This window comes from Antechinus flavipes, chromosome 3 (assembly GCF_016432865.1).
Source record: "Antechinus flavipes isolate AdamAnt ecotype Samford, QLD, Australia chromosome 3, AdamAnt_v2, whole genome shotgun sequence".
Taxonomy (NCBI): Eukaryota; Metazoa; Chordata; class Mammalia; order Dasyuromorphia; family Dasyuridae; genus Antechinus; species Antechinus flavipes.
The window spans coordinates 255,369,515-255,389,839 of NC_067400.1; the positions used below are offsets into that span (position 1 = coordinate 255,369,515).

General features: G+C 33.5%; 2 protein-coding genes across 8 annotated transcripts in view; one reads left to right on the forward strand and one right to left on the reverse strand.

The window, feature by feature from the left end:
* Window positions 1-20,325, forward strand: part of SYNJ1 (synaptojanin 1) — a 119,655-nt gene that overhangs the window by 76,522 nt on the left and 22,808 nt on the right. For all 7 annotated transcript variants that reach the window (XM_051984963.1, XM_051984964.1, XM_051984965.1 and 4 more), the window contains 10 exons: window positions 539-679; window positions 987-1,179; window positions 1,445-1,603; window positions 2,655-2,811; window positions 7,395-7,512; window positions 7,628-7,843; window positions 11,343-11,421; window positions 14,855-15,017; window positions 17,489-17,728; window positions 19,898-20,035. In XM_051984963.1, the coding sequence (XP_051840923.1) occupies window positions 539-679; window positions 987-1,179; window positions 1,445-1,603; window positions 2,655-2,811; window positions 7,395-7,512; window positions 7,628-7,843; window positions 11,343-11,421; window positions 14,855-15,017; window positions 17,489-17,728; window positions 19,898-20,035 (1,604 nt within the window). The remainder of the gene's footprint in view (window positions 1-538; window positions 680-986; window positions 1,180-1,444; window positions 1,604-2,654; window positions 2,812-7,394; window positions 7,513-7,627; window positions 7,844-11,342; window positions 11,422-14,854; window positions 15,018-17,488; window positions 17,729-19,897; window positions 20,036-20,325) is intronic.
* On the reverse strand, window positions 10,676-11,153 carry LOC127553882 (40S ribosomal protein S15a-like). The gene has a single exon (XM_051984969.1). It carries the CDS (start codon window positions 11,118-11,120, stop codon window positions 10,728-10,730), a length of 393 nt encoding a protein of 130 aa, XP_051840929.1. The 5' UTR covers window positions 11,121-11,153; the 3' UTR covers window positions 10,676-10,727.

The following is a 20,325-nucleotide window of genomic DNA, read 5'->3' on the forward strand; positions in this document are numbered from 1 at the left end:
ATAATAAAACTTTCTTCCAGGGTTCTGGCATTCATTTATAGAATGATAGGTCAGGATCCCAAGCTGTAGCTAAATTTTGCTGAATCCCAGAAAAAAACTATTCTTAGTCATTGAGCCTATTGTTATGGCATATATATATATATAAATTTGAAAACTTTATTGCTCTAGTGTTTTTTGTGAGAGGGAGAAAAGTATTGACTTTGGATTCTTTTCTAATGTACTTACTAAGTGTGTGAGGCACTGTGTGTTTTTCTGGAATTACAAAGGTATAATAGAGACCTTGATCTCAAGGATCATATAATCTAATGGATTGGAAAGAAACAGGCATATAGTGAAAAATTTGAGGAAGGATAAATTTTTTTTACTTGAAGTAAGAAGGAAAAAATTAAGAAATACTCAGGAAAAAAATAACTAGATTACTTAGAATTATGGTATTGTTTGTATGGCTTTCATCATTATCTGTAGTGATTATAATATAGAATAAATAAGTTGTGAATTATCAATGCAATCTTTTTAAACCTTTACTTTTTTATGATAGTACAACTAATCAGAAATTGTGGGCTGTTGAACTGCAGAAGACTATCTCCAGAGATAAAAAATATGTGTTGCTGGCTTCTGAGCAATTAGTTGGTGTCTGTCTCTTCGTTTTTATCAGACCCCAGCATGCTCCTTTTATCAGGTCAGTAAATAGTAAGCATTAAGAATACTACTTAATACCACAGAATGAATTGATGATGGAATTAGAAAATGTGGACTGCTGTTTCAGAGATGCTTATATAAAGATAGTTCTAGATTTTAAAAGAAATGATTATTTATTTTATAATGTACTTGTAATGGACCCCAAGTTTTTTATATCATTGCAAAATTCACCTGTTAGACATATAGTTTGCATGTATTTTATAGTACATAATACTAACATATATTTGCTCATTTCTAAGGAACGATTACACTTGAATAGTCTTGGTTTAGAATTCTTTGTTTTAAAGGGATGTTGGAGTTGATACTGTGAAGACTGGAATGGGAGGTGCTACTGGAAATAAAGGAGCAGTTGCAATACGGATGTTATTCCACACAACAAGCCTTTGCTTTGTCTGCAGTCACTTTGCTGCAGGGCAGTCTCAAGTCAAAGAAAGGAATGATGATTTTGTAGAAATAGCCCGAAAACTGAGTTTTCCTATGGTAAGTTTATGTTGATGATTCCTAGAGAATATAGCTTGTCTTGACATGTTAGGATTTGCAAAAATATCTATACTAATATTGTCAGGAGACTCTTAAGATTGTTCTCTAATATCATAATTATGGATAAAAATTTGTACTATTGTGTCATATTTAGATTAAGCAAGGTCAAAGACATGGATCAGAGGGAATAGTGTGTGAGGGAAAGTAATGTTCTCAGTGGGGTTTTTTTTAAGTTGTTTAATATCCATTTCATTTTTTTCCCCAGGGGAGAATGTTGTTTTCACATGACTATATATTTTGGTGTGGTGATTTTAATTATCGTATAGATCTACCAAATGAAGAAGTTAAAGAACTAATAAGGCAACAGAACTGGGATTCACTTATAGCAGGAGATCAACTTATCAATCAGAAAAATTCTGGACAGGTACACCTTCAAGGAGGTGGTAACTTTTGAAATCATCAATAGTTTTCATATGTTGAAAAAGGAATCTTTTTTTGTTTTGGTGATAAACATAGTTAAGAATATCAGAGACTTGAGTGATAGGATGTTTAAACTATTATCAGAATGTTAGAAAACAGTAAAAATCATTTTTAGAAGGCTTATAAGAACTTCTATTTTATATTTACAGAATTGTCTCTTCTTTTTGGGAAGAAAAAGTAAAATCTTATTTTTGTAATATGTATTCATGGATTTGGGGAGGGGATAAACTTTGAGTAGAATTTAGATATTTTAGACTTTTTTTTTTTTTGGCTTAAAGATCTTGTGCTCTTCTACTTTTTTTTTTTTTTAACCTAACTTTTTTCTCCTACTTCTTGTATTTTTAACTTCTAGCCATGCACACTGGTACCTTGTAAATTTTTCTTTAAAGTTTTTAACCAGAAAGTCCCTACACTTGAGAATTATCTCTATATATATATTTCTCACGTTATATTGGCAATGCAGATACTGTCTTTCTCAAAAGCTCTTTCTTGATTAATGATAACAGGTATAGATTCATATTTAGGTTTAACACTAAGAAGAATTTCAATATTGTATCTACTTGTTCAAACTATGGTAGAAGGAATGCAGTACAACTTAGGCAACTGGGTTCTCTTCTTTGTTTTCCCACTGCCTAGCTCTGTAGGCCCTAGACAAATCACCTTCACCATTTAGAGCTTCGTTTCCACCTACATAATGAAAGGATTTGATTTTATTTCTAAGAATCCTCTGTACTTTAATAACCTACTCTACATCAAAAGGAGTTCTGATGGAATTTGTCAGGTTTGATTTTGTTAGCCTGGTGTACTTAAAAAAAATATGAGAATCATTTCACCTTAGGCGATTTTACTAATTTTTATTCTGTTGATTTAGAAAAGTGATTGATAGGTATATATTTTTGTGCCCTTTGGAGAGTAAAAGAATTGTAGCAATAGCAAATATTTAACTTGGATTGTTATTTAATATAACTTAAAAATTTATACTTTGTTTGCTACAGATCTTTAGAGGATTTTTAGAAGGAAAAATAACTTTTGCTCCTACATACAAGTATGATTTGTTTTCTGATGACTACGATACCAGCGAAAAATGTCGTACCCCGGCCTGGACAGATCGTATTCTTTGGAGAAGAAGGAAATGGCCTTTTGATAGATCAGGTTGGGGAATTAACTATTCAATTAAATAGTATTGAATATGATTAAATTAGTAAGTAGGAAAATAATTTAAAGACAATTGAGAAGATAAACATAGTTTATAGATTTAACTTGTCCATTTTCTGTGAAAATTAGCAAAGTAAGAAATTAAGCTTCTCCATATTTAATTTGATAAGTTTTTTTTACAACATTGAGTATTTTTTCCATTCATATTTTTGTGATTTTTTTCTCATGAAAAGTCAAGAGGAAATTAAATGATTTCAATAAGGCTATCTATTGAACACCAATACATTCACATTGATTTTATTAAATGTATCTAATATAGTGTGCATAGACACTTGGAAATGGTATTTTTCTCTTTCTTGTCAAAGGATTTTTAAATTTTCTGGAATACATATTATCATCTTTGGAGCTCTTTTTGTTAAGTTAAGTAGTAGAGGCCCAACTCTAGTTCTTTATAATGGTACAAAGGTAATCCTGAATTCTCAAAAGCTTTGTCAGCTGAGCATCAGCTCTGTTAATTGCTACTAAGCTAAAAAGGTGTTGAGAATAATTCTGACAAGAGATTGCTAAGAGGCAACCTAATTATCAGCCTTCTAATTATTTATTGATGTCAAACAATAACTGCATGCAGTAACTTTTGTTTTATAACTTCTGATGACCTCAGTGTCATTTTTAGATGATACAATTTCAAAAGCATTAATACGAAGGCATTTTGGTAAGATATCACACTATGCTTACTTCACATTTTTTAATAGGCTCACTAGATTGTCTATATTTTTTGTTTCTTTACAGATTGTAGTATTTTATGAGGCACAGCCACATAGCATGATCAAAAAATAGGGGATAGGAACAAGACTCATGATTTTATTGGTAAAAGGAGCTTTCAGCTATAGAATAATTAGTAGTAATTATAACAGTAGCAACTATTTAACTTGGATTGTTATTTAATATAATTTTGAAATTTATATTTTGTTTGCTACAGATCTTTAGAGGATTTTTAGAAGGAAAAATAACTTTTGCTCCTACATACAAGTATGATTTGTTTTCTGATGACTATGAGGCTACTAGCTAAGAGTCAACCTAATTATGGAATTATTATTTTTTGTGTGTGTGGAAGATTCTTCAGATGCTTCTGATTGTATATAGTATTCTGCTGATTTTTCTCATTTTCTCAATCTCCAGATTACTTTGCAGGAGATTTGTGACCACTTGAATTTGGTATAACTCTGCTTTGGAAAAGTCATATGGATGAAGGAGCTTAATGTCCAGAATGTGATATGTGGTTGGATAATTGGCTCATTGAATTGGTCTTTTATTCCATATTTCCTAGACAGACTCTGCAGATGGAGAGCATGCTGGGGTATATTCTACAGCATGCTGGAATGAAAAGACATCAGGATTTGGAATCAGAGGACTCATATTCAAAAACTGCCTCTGTCATAACTGGTCCTATGTAACTTTAGGCAGGTCACTTGACCATTCTGGGCCTGTATCCTCGTATGGCATAATAAGACAGTTTGACTAGATAGCTTCTAAGATTCCTCCTAGTCCTGAATCTGATCCTGTGAATAAAAAGTAGAACAAGCTAGATTGTTTTTTAGAAATCACGTAGAACTTGTTCAATTATCCTTAGGTGCTTACTGACAGAAAAATCTATTTTTTAAATAATATTATAGCCAAGAATACTTGGATTCTAATTCTGTCTCTGATATATAGTGGCTTGTGACCCTGGGCACATCTTACAGCCTCTCATTACTCTGGCTACTCTCTAAGGCCCTAAGTTACACAGAAGATTCAAACCTGTATGGGTAAAAGGAATTTCCACAGCTGAAAGCTCCTTTTACCGATAAAATCATGAGTCTTGTTCCTATCCCCTATTTTTTGATCATGCTATGTGGCTGTGCCTCATGAAATACTACAATCTGTAAAGAAACAAAAATATAGACAATCTAGTGAGCCTATTAAGAAATGTGAAATAAGCATAGTGTGATATCTTACCAAAAGGCCTTCGTATTAATGTCTTTAAAATTGTATCATCTAAAAATGACATTGAGGTCATCAGAGGTTATAAAACAAAAATTATTGCATGCAGTTATTGCTTGACATCAATAAATAATCAGAAGCTTTAGAGGAAGGCCTCTGACATGTTGAACATAGTAGGTAAATAATTTATGAAGGATTTAGGAGAGAACATAGAAAAGAATTCACAGAAGATGAAAAGGTGTTGATAATTTGCCATCTACTTTCTACAGAGTATACCTACATTAATGATCTTTCAAGTTTATTAAAGTAATTTTAAGGAACAGCACAGTTTTAACTGAAGCCTAATAATACAGCCTTGTTTCAAAAATTACTATTTCTAATAAGTGACTATCTGGAGGTTTTTCTTGCTAAGAAATTTATCTTATGTGACTCTCTTCAACAATGAGATGAACCAAAACAGTTCCATTTGTTCAATAATGAATAGAATCAGCTACACCCAGTGAAAGATCTCTGGGAATTGAGTGTGAACCACTACCTAGCTTTTCCAATCCCTCTGTTTTTGTCCCCTTGAATTTTTTATTTCTTTCACAGGTTAATTGTACATTATTTCAAAGTCCAATTCTTCTTGTGCAGCAAAATAACTATGGATATGTATACATATATTGTATTTAACATATTCTTTAACATATTTAACATGTATTGGTCTACCTGCCATCTGGGGGAGAGGGTGGGAGGAAGGAGGGGAAAAATTGGAACAAAAGGTTTTATAATTGTCAGTGCTAAAAAATTACCCATGTATATATCTTATAAATAAAAAGTTATTAAAAAAAAAAGAAATTTATCTTAGATAATACCTCAGCTCAGTTGAGTTAATAATTAACAATCTGATAATGATCCTCAAGTATATCCTCATTGCCATCAGTATATTTTACAATACCTTCACACCAGATCTTCCCACCTACATTTTTACCCCATATCAATCTGTCTAATTCTTTTGCCAGACTAGTATATCACATGTCTTGTTATGTTTCTCTGGTGAAGTCCTCAGTGCCTCTGTTGCTCATCGAGTAGAGTGAAAATTCTTTTACCTGGAATTCAAGACCATTTACAATTTGGTTCTACTGTATATACCTCAATCTTATATCATTGTCCTTTCTTCCATATATCCTATTGAATTATTCTGGCTCTCCCTTCTCTGTGCCTTGAATTACACCTTTCCCTCTGACTGAAATGGCTTTCCTCTCCTTCTGTGCCTTTTCTCTTCCCATCTCTCTATCCAGCTGAAATACCACCACCTTCAGGACACTCCCTTTCTGCTCTTTTCAGAATTCACAAAATATTCTGTTTTATACCTCTCTGGTGTATTTATATATTATTATGAGTCTTTTTTTTTTCCTTCCAATAGGCTGTAAGCTAAATGAGAGGAGTAACTATTGTAACCTAATGTTGTATCATCATATATTTCATCCACTGATTGTGGACTCTATCCTGGGCCATCCCCACTCCCCCACATGCACACCTCTTTTTTTTTTTTTTTTCCCTTCCTTTATACTCTCTTGGTGACCATATCAGCTCCCAATGTACTCTTTACAGATCATTCAAAATCTTTATATCTAAATTTAGGCAGTCTTCTGAGTTCCAGTCCCACATCACAACTTCCCATCAAACAATGCCCCATGGACATCTCAGATATCTAATATTGACCTCACTATCTTTCTCCACCAAACCTTCCCCTCTACCAAATTTCTCTCTTTCTGTGGAATGTATTTCTGCTCATCTGCAGGGCCATCTCCAGTCATCCTGATTTCTCTCTGGCCACTGAACCCAGATGGCTCTGAAGGGGAAAGTGAGGCAGATGGCCTTGTCCAGCCTCCCTCATTTAAATCCAATTCTCTTGCATATCCCTCCCTGATATCATAACCCTCTTGAAGATTGAAGGACAAACAGCAATCATCACATGTCATCTCTTATGTTTATAAGCTTAGTATTGACTTCAGTCTTCTTTATTTGCATTGCCCCATATTTTCATTTCTACCTCCAATAAGATCTCTCATATCCAATTATTTTTTTTCTATCACACACTATCTCCAGTACCCCTTTAGTTTAAAATCACCATTTACCTAAATTATTATCTTGGTAGGTAGTAGGTCAATGGATAGCAAACTTGAGTTCAGATCTTGCCTCAGACACTTACTACTTATGTGGCTCTGGGCAAATCACTTAATCTATTTGCCTCAATTTCCTTATCTGTAAAATGGGGATCATAATAGCACCTAGTTGCCAAAGTCATTGTGAGGATCAAATGAGACAATATTAGTAAGGTTTTTAGCATAGTGCTTGGCATTACATAACACTATATAAATTTAGTTATTATTATTAATTGATCTCCCTCCCTCAAGTATCTGCCCCAATCCACTTTATCTTCCACATGTAGCCAAAGTGTTTCCTTAAGCAGAAATCTGACTTATTTCATTCCTCTTCCATCTTGCCCCCATTCCTCATTGCCATGCACACAATCCAAAAAAATCTGATGCATTCCTTATTTCCTCTAGGTTCAAGTCAAGCCAACTAGCATTGTTTTTGTTTTATGTTGTTTGCAGCTGAAGATTTGGATCTTCTGAATGCTAGTTTTCAAGATGAAAGCAAAGTCCTTTACACTTGGAATCCTGGTACTTTGCTGCACTATGGAAGAGCTGAGCTGAAGACTTCTGATCACAGGTTTAGATAGCTTAAATATTCCTAAATGAGATTCTAATTTGAAATCTGATTTATTTTTAATTTAGTATCCTCAATATGTCCCAGACTGACAATTTCATTTTCTTTGTATTTTAAGACCTGTTGTTGCACTAATTGATATAGACATATTTGAAGTGGATGCTGAAGCACGACAGAATATTTATAAGGAAGTCATTGCAACCCAAGGACCATCAGATGGCACAGTATTGGTCTCCATCAAAAGCTCATTACCAGAAAATAATTTTTTTGATGATATCTTGATTGATGAGCTTCTCCAGCAATTTGCAAACTATGGTGAAGTTATCCTCATAAGGTAAGTGCAACATTTATGAATTATAATCTAATCATGAAGCTTTTACTATAATTCCAGAGTATCTAATGATTCATGACCTAATTCATTTTTCAGTTTATCATCAGATTAAACTGTTCCCATTTTTTTCAAGATAAACTAGACTACATAAGGCAAATTTAAGAATGTTATAACTGCCTTTTGTTATTAATAATTTTATTAAGTACCTACCTTTGTCATTTCAAGCTAAAAATAAGGCATAGTGCTAGAAAAATTTAGAGATTTTAAAATCTAAAATTTTTATTTAAAAAAATTAAAGTGAAATTGGGAATACTTTTTTAAGTGAAAACTATACCAGAACTTAGATACGAGCTACAAAGGTAGAACTAGAAAATACTATCAAAACTAGAAATTCTATGAGAATTAGAAAATTAACCACTGTGCTAGGCAATGGGAAATAAAAATGCAAAGAATTAAGTAATCTCTTCTTAGTCATAACCATTTTAATAGTAAATAAATCATTTTTTTAAAAGGTATTCAGTTTGAACAACTTTCAAGTTATTTAGTCAATAAGTATTTATTAAGCACTATGTTCCAGGCAGTGTCCTAAGTGCTGAGGATACATAGATAAGTCTCTGCTCTTCAACAGCTTACAGTTTAATGGAACCTGCAACATGCTAGCAGTTACCTACAAACAAAATATATATGGGATAAATTGGAGGTAATCACTTGAAGGAAGGCACCACCATTAAAGGGGACTTGAAGTAAACTACATCTTGAAGATAAGGAGGGACAGTATTCTAGCCATGAGTTATATATAGCTAATTGAAAATGCCTGAAGTCTGGAGCCAGGAGAGTCTTATTTGAGGAGCAGCAAGGAGTTCAAGGTCACTAGATTGCATAGTCGGGGATGGCATAGCAGAGAAGGGGGAAAAGAGAAGAAAAAGAAGCAAGAAGTTCATAAAGGTCAGAGAGGACTAGATTGTGAAGAACTTTGAGTTGGAGCTGATGAGTTTACCAAGTAAAATACTATTGAGGGAAAAGAGGAAGATGCAGGACAAATGCAGGACACCCACCTTTATCCAATGTGACCTGGTGAAGATCCAACAAAGGAGACTAATAAGAAGGGTTAGACAGATAGGAAGAGAACAAGGAAAAAGGTAGCCTTAGAAACTAAAGAAGAGGTTATCAAGGAGAAAAATGTGATCAACAGAATAAAAGGCTACAGAGATTGAGAATTTTTATTTCCCATTCTCAGATTTCTCATTAACCTGAACATCTGCCCCAAATGGGACATGTGCCCAGATTTCTTCTCTTGTAAAATGTGCTTTTCCAACTTTGAAATAATATTTTAATATTAAGTGAATAAGAGAGTGAATAAATATGTGAAATTTTGAGCTTCCTGGTAAGTTCAATTCTTTCAGGTTTGTTTACTCAAGCATTTGTTAACATATCAACTGTATCTAGTATAATAAGCTAGACTACATGATGCCTATTTACTATTTATTTAGAGATGGCATATGCATCCACATGAACATGTTTGTGAATATAGGTTTTTTTATACCCTCAAACATAATATGAGAAAATTAAACATGATTTTTGTAAAGGGAAAAGTCATATAACTTAACATTTGAGTTCTTTAGATTGGATAAAGTAGATACTTTTAGATTTTTAAAATATCTTTTAAAGCTATTGAAATAGCTTGTCAATAAGACAGTTATTGAGATCAGGGGCTGACTTAGACTTAGCTCAAAGCCTTAAATGCTTATTGACTGATGTGCCCATTTATCTTTGTTTTCTTCTCTTAGCAACCACCTTATCCAAAACAACAATCCAAATCATACATCAAAGATTTTGAAGTCTTATTTAATGATCTAGAAAAGGTTCTGGTTATCATTCAAAGACTGTAATATCTAAATGGTTTCTGTCTTGTGAGGATGGGTATTAAAAACAAATTAAAAACCTTGACTTGTCTACACTTAGAGTACTGTGGGCAATTGTAATTATACATGACGTTTTTAGCCTAGAAGGTTCATAAAATCAAAGGAAACACTGCATATTGAAAGATTAACTTTGCAGTATGCAGAAAGGAAGACTGAAGTGCTTAAGATTGTCATGTATTGGAACGGGTAAATGGAGACTTCAGATATCATTATTCTTGAATTCCAGAGGAGATAAGAGGCAAGGAGGTTCAACCTTTGAAGAGGCAGATTTATCTTAAAGACATTACAAGTAACCAACTTTAAAATCACCATACTGCAAAGAGTGAGAGGTTGAAAATATAGAATGTTGCCATCCTATCTATCATTTAAGAAAAGCTAGGGAAAAACACTAAGGAATATGAGGATATGATTTTCTTATCAGCTATAGAATACCATCTAACGGGTATCTACATTGTATAATCCATAGTGGCAGTTTTTATAATCTTTTATGTATATGTAAGATTATCTTTAATTCTTTTCTGTTATCTGCAAGGATACTCCAGAAAATATACATAAAACTTGAAGAAAGTTGAAGGACTTAATACGTTTCAGTTGATATTAAGGAGCAACTTATTACTTTTATGTTCAACAAATTGAGTATCAGTTTCTATCTCATTTCATAAGACTATAGTTAAGTAGTTATGGCAGTCATACCATGGCCTTTGAGCAGAAAAATGATAATCTACTTTAGCAGCTTTCCCTCTAAATATCCATAATTTACATATTTGACTGTTAAATTTCTTTTTTCATGTGACCTTAGAAAAATTCTGTGTCTAAACCTAAAAAAGTTTCTCTAAGAAAAAGACCGATATTTATATTTTGTTTCTTTCCCTAACATTAAAGAGCCATGTTTAATATTTGGCTAATAACTTACTTTTTTTTTTTTTTCTATTGGAGCATTTTATTTGTATGTATGTTTTACACCCTTAGAAAAAGAATCCCAGGATTTTTCCTCCTGTGTGTTTTCGCCTTGCTTCCTCATGGTCCATGATGCCAGCTGAGGTTGTAAGCACAATGAACCCAAATTGACAGGATGGCAGCAGATTATTCTGCCACTTTTCCAGATCTTTCAATTGAACGTCAAATCTGGGGCTGATTACACCACACTTGTTTAATCTGTCCGTGAGGTTCACAACAATTTTTCCTGCTCTGTGATCATCAATGATCTCAAATTCGCCAATGTAACCGTGCTTCATCATCACAGTTAAGAACCGGACAATTACTTTCGAGCACGGCCTAATGAGAACCTGGCGTTTTCCTCTTTTTTCTGCATTGTTGATGCTTTTGAGAGCATCTGCCAGGACATTCATGCGCACCATGGTGGCGGTGCTGCAAGATGGCGGAAAGAGAAAAATTTGAAAATTTGAAAAAATTGAAAAAATTGAAAAATGAAATTAGGGATTTATTAAAAATTGCCTTTAAGATTTTTTTTTATCTTTTGGTATTCACACAACCATAAATTTAAATGAATAAGTCAGTGAGGTGTCAATTGCATTGAGGTATAATAAAGATAACTGACATCTTTTGCAATTATCTTAAAGGTTTGTAGAAGACAAAATGTGGGTAACATTTTTGGAAGGGAGTTCTGCTCTGAGTGTCCTGAGCCTCAATGGTAAAGAGGTAATGTAATCTTTATTCAATTTCATAAACATTTATAAAATGCTTATGTTGGATAAGGTACTGTTTTATTGATTCTAAAAGATTCTGAAATGGTCTCCTAAGCAGATTTAGATATATTTATTTGTTCTAGTCATGCTAGTAAATAAAAAATAGGCATTCTTAGTCTTACACAATCTTAGATAGAAATATTTTCTATTTAGATACAAGTCTCAGACATATCATACTTCACAGTATAATCATAAAATATACCTGCCAATGGGTATCATAATGATAGCAGATTACATATTTTCATACATGTATAGATAAGTAGATTGCTTTAAGGTTTACAAATCACTTTCTGTAAATCATCTTATTTGACATCCTGAGAGATTAAATGACTTGCCCATGACTATATAGCTAGGAGCTATTAGAAGTAAGATTTGAATCTTTGTTTTCTGACTTCCAAGTCCGACATTCTTTCTATTTCCTCACACTACATCCTTATATAATTGTTGTTGTTTTTTTTAAATCATAGTTTGTTGTGTAATTGAAAATTTTAAATATTTTTCAGGGAGCATTTGTATATCTCCTATAGAATATGCAGTCATCTAGCACTTAGCTGGTGATATGAAATAGTGAAAATGAAGCCAGGTAGGAAGAAAATCATTCAATTCAGTTTATTTCATTATGTCCCTGTTTCTTATAGATAAGAATTTTTAAAATTTCATCAATAAATAATTTTGGTAGCTTATTAAATTTTGGTTAGCCTATCAAAACTATTCTTTGTTTGAAAATATTACTGACTTATTAGGCACAAATCATACTATTGGCATACACGGAATTGTCTTAATTTCTACAAATTAGGCTGTCAATAAATTTATTATGCATGCTTCCAGTCAGATCATTAATTTCTGAAATCTGTAGTCATTAGGTTAAACTGAAGAAAACCAAAAGTAATTCAGAAGAAAATGATTTACTGTGACACATGAACACAATCTCATTATTATATATTACTTAAATTAACTACCACCCATAAGTTGAGTAGAGCACTTTTTTTGTGTTCTTGGCACAGCCTGATGCAATTTTTAATATATTATTAACTTGTATCATAAACCACTACTTCTGTTATAATTAGTGCTGAAATATAGAGAAAATGTAGCTTTTTTTTTTTTTTAAAGAATTATTCATCACATATTTCCAGGTTAGATTTCACTAAAAGGTTTTAAATCAGCACTTTAATGGATCTGTGTTAGCAATGTGGATTTTCCCTATTCTGATGTAATTCAGAACTCATTGCTGTTTTCCATTCTCTGCAACTTATCCTTGACTTCTTATAAATCTTCAGTGGTAAAGAGTTGTAGATTTGGGAGTCAGGGAGACTGGGATTGTAATTCTGATTCTTGACACTTACTAGCTCTGTGTCCATCAGCAAGTCACTTTTAACCTCTCTGAGCCTCAGTTTTCTCATCTGAAATTTAAGAATTGGGTAATAGTTTTTATTTACAGAGTTTTTTATGAGGGTCAGAGGAGGTAATTGAGATAAAAGTAGATAAAATTCCTTGTTGTTTTGTTTTGTTTTTTGTTTTTAAATTACAAAACATGCTGGAGGCTTTCTGTAGCTTTGCTAATGTCATGTGGGTACCAGTAGAGAACACAAGCTGTCCTTCTGTTCTCTCTCATGTTATTTGACTAATCCATCTATTTTTTCCAGTCATGCTTCTCTTTTGTTCTTTTGTACTCTTCTTTTGCACAATTCTTTGATATTATTTATACCTATTTATGCCCATCCCATATCTTTCCATTACATTTGGGAATTTTGATCCTTTGAAAACTGTTCTTTGGTGCCATTTGCAGTGCTTAAAAAATAAAAAACAAACACAACTACCACTACAATAAAAATATGAATAACAAAAATCACCAGAGTAGTTAAATTCAAAGTTGAGAGAGAAGATACTAGCAGTTGGGTACATGAGGGAAAATTTCATGTAAAAAGTGATGCTTTAGTTGCATTATAAAGGAAGGAGGAATAGCTCTGTAGAGAAGGTGATATAAAAAGTCAAATAGAGAGTAAACTTGCTATGGTGATTGGATATATGAATTTGTAGAGAACATAGTTAGCTTGGTTGCCTGATTTCCTCCAGCTCACATTTTCTCTTATTCACATTTGGTACATGAATAGTAGCAGATCAGGTGGATGATAAGGCTATCTAGAATTAAGAATTCAACATGGCATCAACATCAGTAGGCCAGGAGCATAGAGGAATTGGTTAACTATGGAACTGAGATTGGGAAAGAAGAAAAGAAATGTGGTAGTTTGGGAGAGTACTTGAGAGATATAGAGTAGAAGTGAGGTTGAAGAAGACTTAGGACAATTTAACATGTAAAGGACTGCTTGCCATCTGAGGAAGGGGGTGGAGAGAGGGAGGGGGAAAATCGGAACAGAAGTGAGTGCAAGTGATAATGCTGTAAAAAATTACCCTGGTATGGATTCTGTCAATAAAAAGTTATTTAATTAAAAAAAAAAATGAAAGACAGGTCAAAAAAAAAAAAGAAGAAGAAGACATAGGATAAATAAAGCATAGGAAGAGATGAAACAATAGGAGGGTGTGAATATGATAAAATCATTTCATAAATTTTGTTTAATTAAAGTAGGACATTTGAAGATAAGCATGAGGTAAAGAATGAGAGCTGTGTATATAATAACTGGGAAATTAGTGTGAAGTAAAGGAAGTCTCAGGAATTAAAGAGATTGAGGAGTTGAGAAGGGGAAGTTAGAATAGTATTAGAGTGAATAGGAAAACTTGAATTCCTTAGAAAGGAGGACAGATTCCATAGGGTCAAATAAATAACTGCTGTTACAATTTTGGACAAAAAGTTAAAATGGATAGAATTTCAAATGGAGAGAGTGTTGATTGATGGCATCAAACAAGGAATCTGGAATTGATAATGGTGAGCAAGAAGTATTCCAACTGTCACTCTTGGATCAGGATGAGGAGTAAGCTATGTAAAAGTAGGAGAGAGAATGATTTGAGATTCCATATCATCTGGTGGATGCCAGGTCTCCACAAATAAGAATAGACAGGAGTCCAAGAGGAAGAAGTCTAAAATGAAGAGAAATTTTATTGAAGAGAATTGGTTTTCCAAGTTCACAATGAAAGTAGATGGGCTGGGCTGAAGTGGGACATGAGAGGAAATATAAGTACAGGTTTAGGTGGGATGCAGCATACACTTTGGTAGCTGGTGATTCATCAAAACTGGTTGACTACTGTTCAGTGAAAGTTCTCTTCCTATTATGACTCCATTTATCACTCCCTGAGCAGGGAGCAGGGAAGGGCTCCTATCCTCTCTGCTTTGCAGCCACTCTGGGGACTGAAGAAGAATGGAACAAAAATATCTTTTATGCAAAAGGTTTAATTTTCATATTGATAAGTTTGTATTTTTCCTCCAAATAAAGGTTTTAGATCGAATCATAACTATTACCTTAAAAAACCCAAACTGGATTGCTGACTTGGAAAAAGAAATGAATTTGGAGAAAATTAGCATTACATTGCCAACATCAGCAAGCTCAACTTTGCTTGGTGAAGATGCAGAAGTTGCTGAAGATTTTGTCATGGAAGGTCTGTTGATTGAACAAGTAAATTTTATAGCTCTATATTATTCATGGGCTCATAGATCCATAAGTGAAAGGGAGCACGGAAGCCAATTTTTCCAACCTTCTCACTTTATAGATTAAGGAAACCAAGGCCCAAGGAATTTAAGTGACTTGCCCAAGGTCATACAGGTAATTGTCAGAGGTAGAATTTGAATCTATATCCTTTGACTCATAGCTAGTTCTCTTTCCACTTTAGCTTGCTGTCTCTAGCAGTCTCATATTTAGTAAAAAGCAGTATCTTCTTTATAATGCCTTTTAAAAAATGTTATGCTAAGACACTTCTAAAAATTTCATTGAATTCATTGTTCATTGTTCTTACTCTTCTACTTTTTTGGGATATGCATGAACAGTGTCCATTTTTATTTCATATTGCATTTCTTGTTTCAACTACTAAAAAAAACAAAACTTAATTTGAATGTTAGTAAGTCATTTGCAAATATAAATAAGAATATTTTATTTTGTTATTGTGATAAAGCCAGAAACTGGCACTCTGATCTCTCTAATTTCAATATGAATTTGAAAATGGCAAATTCACATATGATATTTAAGTAACGTAATAGAGCTAAAGAAATCCACTTCCTCCCCATTGCCACCTTCCTCCATTGCACATTGTCGACGTATATTTGAGAATATACAAATGAGTAATCAGTATGGGCAGGGATGGATAAGCTTGAGCTATATTTTTAGACAGCATGATTGATAAAATCAGAAAACTCATCAAACTAGAAAATGGAAACTGTTAAACTGTTAGAGAGATTTGCATGATAAACACATGTAACCACTGCATAAGTTTGGGGCAGAACTTAGTTATTTGTTTTCCCAGAAGATGAATGAGACAAAGAAATAGCATAGAAATGAAAGTATGCCTTTACATTCTCAAATTCATAGGTTCTGTTGGACATTTTCTTCCTTAAGCTATCTTTTATAATTCTATATAATTTTAATTAGCAATAAATGTATTGGTTATTGAAATATTATATTCAAACTACTTCCTATAAATTTTATTGTTTTTCTAGAATTGAATTGTTTCTTACCCTTTAGAGAATTTTGCAAGTAAATTTGTCAAACAGAATAACAAGGACTTGAAATGTAGAGTGTCTTAGTTCTTTTAGCTTCATTAAATAGTTTTTAGGTTTGTTACCTACATGCTTAATCTGCATTTATCTGGGTTTTTTTTTTTTTTTGGTAGCTTTTTATTGACAAAACATATGCATGGGTAATTTTTCAACATTGACCCTTGCAAAACTTCTGTTCCAACTTTTTCCCTCCTTCACTCCACCCCTTCCCCTAGATGGCAGGTAGTCATATACATGTTAAATATGTTAAAGTATATGTTAAATACTATACACACACACACACACACACACACACATATATATATATATATATATGTACATATATATATTTATACAGTTATCTTGTTGCACAAGAAAAATCAGATTTAGAAAGAAGGTAAAAATAACCTGGGAAGAAAAACAAAAAGCAAGCAAACAATAACAGAAAGAGTATAAATGCTGTGTTGTGGTCCACATTCATTTCCCAGTGTTCTTTCGCTAGGTGTATCTGGTTCTGTTCATTTCTGATCAGTTGGAACTGATTTGGATTCTCTCATTGTTGAAGATAGCCACTTCCATAGGAATTGATCCTCATATAATATTGTTGTCGAAGCATAAATGAGCTCGCCTCATTTCTCATTTCATTTCATTTAGCATCAGTTCATGTAAGTCTCTCCAAGCCTCTCTATATTCATTCTGCTAGTCATTTCTTATAGAACAATAATATTCCATAACATTCATATACCACAATTTATTCAACTAATTTCCAATTAGTAGGCATCCCTTCAATTTCCAGTTTCTAGCCACTACAAAAAGGGCTGCCACAAACAGTTTTGCACATACGGGTCCCTTTCCCTTCTTTAATATCTCTTTGGGATATAAGCCCAGTAGAAACACTGCTGGATCAAAGAGTATGCACAGTTTGATAACTTTTTGAGCAGTTCCAAATTGCTCTCCAGAATGGTTGGATCCGTTCACAGTTCCACCAACAATGCATCAGTGTCCCAGTTTTCCCACATCTCCTCCAGCATTCCTCATTATCTTTTCCTGTCAGCCAATCTGAGAGCTGTGTAGTGGTATCTCAGAGTTGTCCTAATTTGCATTTCTCTGATCAATAATAATCTGAAATACCTTTTCATATGAGTAGAAAGTTTCAAATTCATTATCTGAAAATTGTCTGTTCATATCCTTTGACCATTAATCTGCATTTATTTATGCAGTTGGTAGGTGGCTTGAGTAATTTAGTTTTTCAAATTCTGGTTTCTGAAATTTAATCCTTTGAATTATAGAATTAGGGATTACAGAAAGTAAGACCTTAAAAAGAAAATTTAAGATTTCATTAATAGAAGTTTGTTAATAAAAGAAATGTTTTGTTCTTTAGGTGATGTTGATGACTATAGTACAGAAGTGGAAGAAATTCTTCCGCAGCATCTACAACCAACTTCAAGCTCTGGTCTTGGAACCTCCCCAAGCTGTTCTCCTCGATCCAGCCCCTGCCAGTCCCCTACGATAGCTGATGCTCCTCCACCTCCCCTTCCTGCCAGACCAAGCCGAGGTCCATCAAAAGTTTCTGGGCCTCCTGGGCCTCCTGTTCTTCCTGTTTCTTCTGTTTCTTCACAAAGCAAGTATCCTTGTACATTAACTTAGTCCTGTGTGTGGTTTTCTTCTATACATAATGGAAATATTTTTGACATTGCAAGTAGGTCAGAGAGAATTATCTTTTCTGCCTCAGAATGTCATTGAAGATCTGGAATATACAGGGAACTCCAAAAATCTTAGTGCAGTTTTAAGCTATTAAAGTTTAAAAAGTTGAATTGTACTTTTGGCACACCTTGCCAAATAGTATTTTATATTATATATATACCTATTTTCTTGAGGCCAAGGGTAGAAGAAAAATTGCAGTGGGGGTATTCACAAGGAAAAAGAAATTCATTCACATCACCAAAATCTAATTTTTTCCTTACATGTCTTCAGCCCTTGACCTGATATTATTATCAGATACATGTGTTAGGTGTTATTCTGCTATAAATTCAATTATTTGCATTTACTTTATGTTATTATGGTATCAACTTAGGCCCAGTGCTCTATCTACTGTACCTCATAGCTACCTAAATAGTAAAACAGAGAGGAGACAAAATCTCATAAGATGTGAATGTTTTACCGAATGATATTCTTCCCACTGTATGTACTTTTCAAGAAGAATACCTTTAGAAATAAGAAAGGAGGGGTAGGGAGTGATTCTTTCCTACTCTGGAAGTAGATATAATCATTCTGGGGAAGTGTAGGATGAGTTGTAGATCAGTGCCACATTGAATGAGCTTCATATCTCACTTCCAGAAAGTACAAGGATTCTACCTTTAAGGAAACTATGAGATTAAGGTAATGTTAGAAGAAATACCATCATAATACTAAGGGAAATGGGCCCAGAATTAATATACTGATTTCATTTACAGGGTAAAGGCAAAGAGAAGGGTTAGCAGCCTGTTCACCTGAAACAAAGCCATTAGGGAAAAGAAGCCACTTGTGAGAGGTTGGATAGACACCACGGCTTCTATGCTTAGTGGATAACTTGGTGGATAATTCCAGTATGCTGAAAAGTAAAGAGGAGAAAGTACTGTGCCATTAAACTAATACCCAAAGAGAAAAGAAGAAAAGGGCTTTATTGCCTTTTTCCTACAGATTTATTTAACTAGAAAATATTAAACACTTGGACTAGGTGAAATACAAAGATAAGAATAAAAGTCTCTATTGAAAGGATACACAGTAATTAGAAATAAAATCGTAATTGAAATGCTTGTTGTTTTTAGATTTTCTTGAATTTTCTAAAAAAAATTTATCTTTTTTTCCCCCTGAGGCAATTGGGGTTAAGTGACTTGCCCAGGGTCACACAGCCAGGAAGTGCTAGGAACTGTTAAGTTTCTGAGGTCACATTTGAACTCAGATCCTCCTGACTTCAGGGCTCTATCTACTGTGCCACCTAGCGGCCCCAAATTATCTTATTTTTATTGATGCTTTTTGTTTTTATATCATTTGCACTTCCAAATATGTACTTTCTCCCTTCCCTTCCCATGAGTTATCCTTTGTAACAGATTTTAAAAGAGGGGGAAAAAAGCAGTTCAGCAAAACAAGCCAAGTCATTGACCACAGCCATATTCCTTCTCAATTCTTTTCTACGGCCAAACTTGTTCATTATATTTTCACAGTAGAACTACTCTTTAAAACATAGATTTACTATTTAAATTCTTCTTGGGTTTCATCTTAGAACCAAAGAATTTTAGATCTGGAAAGTACCCTAACAACTTTGGTCTTTTTCACATTATCACTGAAGAAATTGAGGCTTAAAAAAGGTATAACTTAATGAGACTGACCCAGGTAGTTGCAGAACTAGAATCTTCTTGCTTGGCTTATTGAGCTTTCCACTATATTCTGCTATTATATTGCTGACTAAGCAATTGAACTCTTAGTGCATCTGAAAGCTTTAGGAGCCTACACACATGCTAAATAATATCATGAGCAACTTCCTTTGGCAGAACTGAACCACTGGAATTCCCCCATGCCACTTTATCCATAGATGTTCTTTAGTGACCTAGATTCTAGTTGCAGTTCTAACTTAGCTTTAGGCATCGTGCCTTAAATTTTCCACTTGCAAAATGAGGATATCTAGTTCTTTTCCTGCCATTTTGAATTAACTTCCTCCTCCCAAAAAAAAAAAAAAAGTAATTATCTTCAAGTACACCAGGAAAAGTAATTTTTCAAATAAAATATATGTTTTTTTGTTGTTGTTTTTTAGGCTCTCCTATTGAGACTCAACCAGTAATAGCACAGAAAGAGGCTATCCAAAGCCTGGAGCCTAAACGCCCTCCGCCTCCTCGTCCAGTTGCCCCACCTACACGTCCAGTTCCACCACAAAGACCTCCCCCTCCTTCAGGTAACTGCACTGTTATTTATTGTGTGTGCCATTAATTTTTTTCTTTTCCAATACACTTTTTAAAAATTATACTCAGCCCTTTTACATTTTAGTATATTGGTTATTTTTAAATTTCTGGCTCTTATATCCTAACTCAGTTCTGTCAGCCTTGTCAGCCTTTTCCTGAACCATATAGTAGACATAACCAAATATAAAATAAGTGTTTGTAAATGAGATTTTCCTAACATAATTCTTTTCTATCCCTATTAGTATGCATATATTTGAGGGTTTTTTTTGTAATTGGATATAGT

Bases quoted from the DNA above. Each gene is read 5' to 3' on its own strand.
- LOC127553882 (XM_051984969.1), bottom strand. From the start codon at position 11,120: ATGGTGCGCATGAATGTCCTGGCAGATGCTCTCAAAAGCATCAACAAT.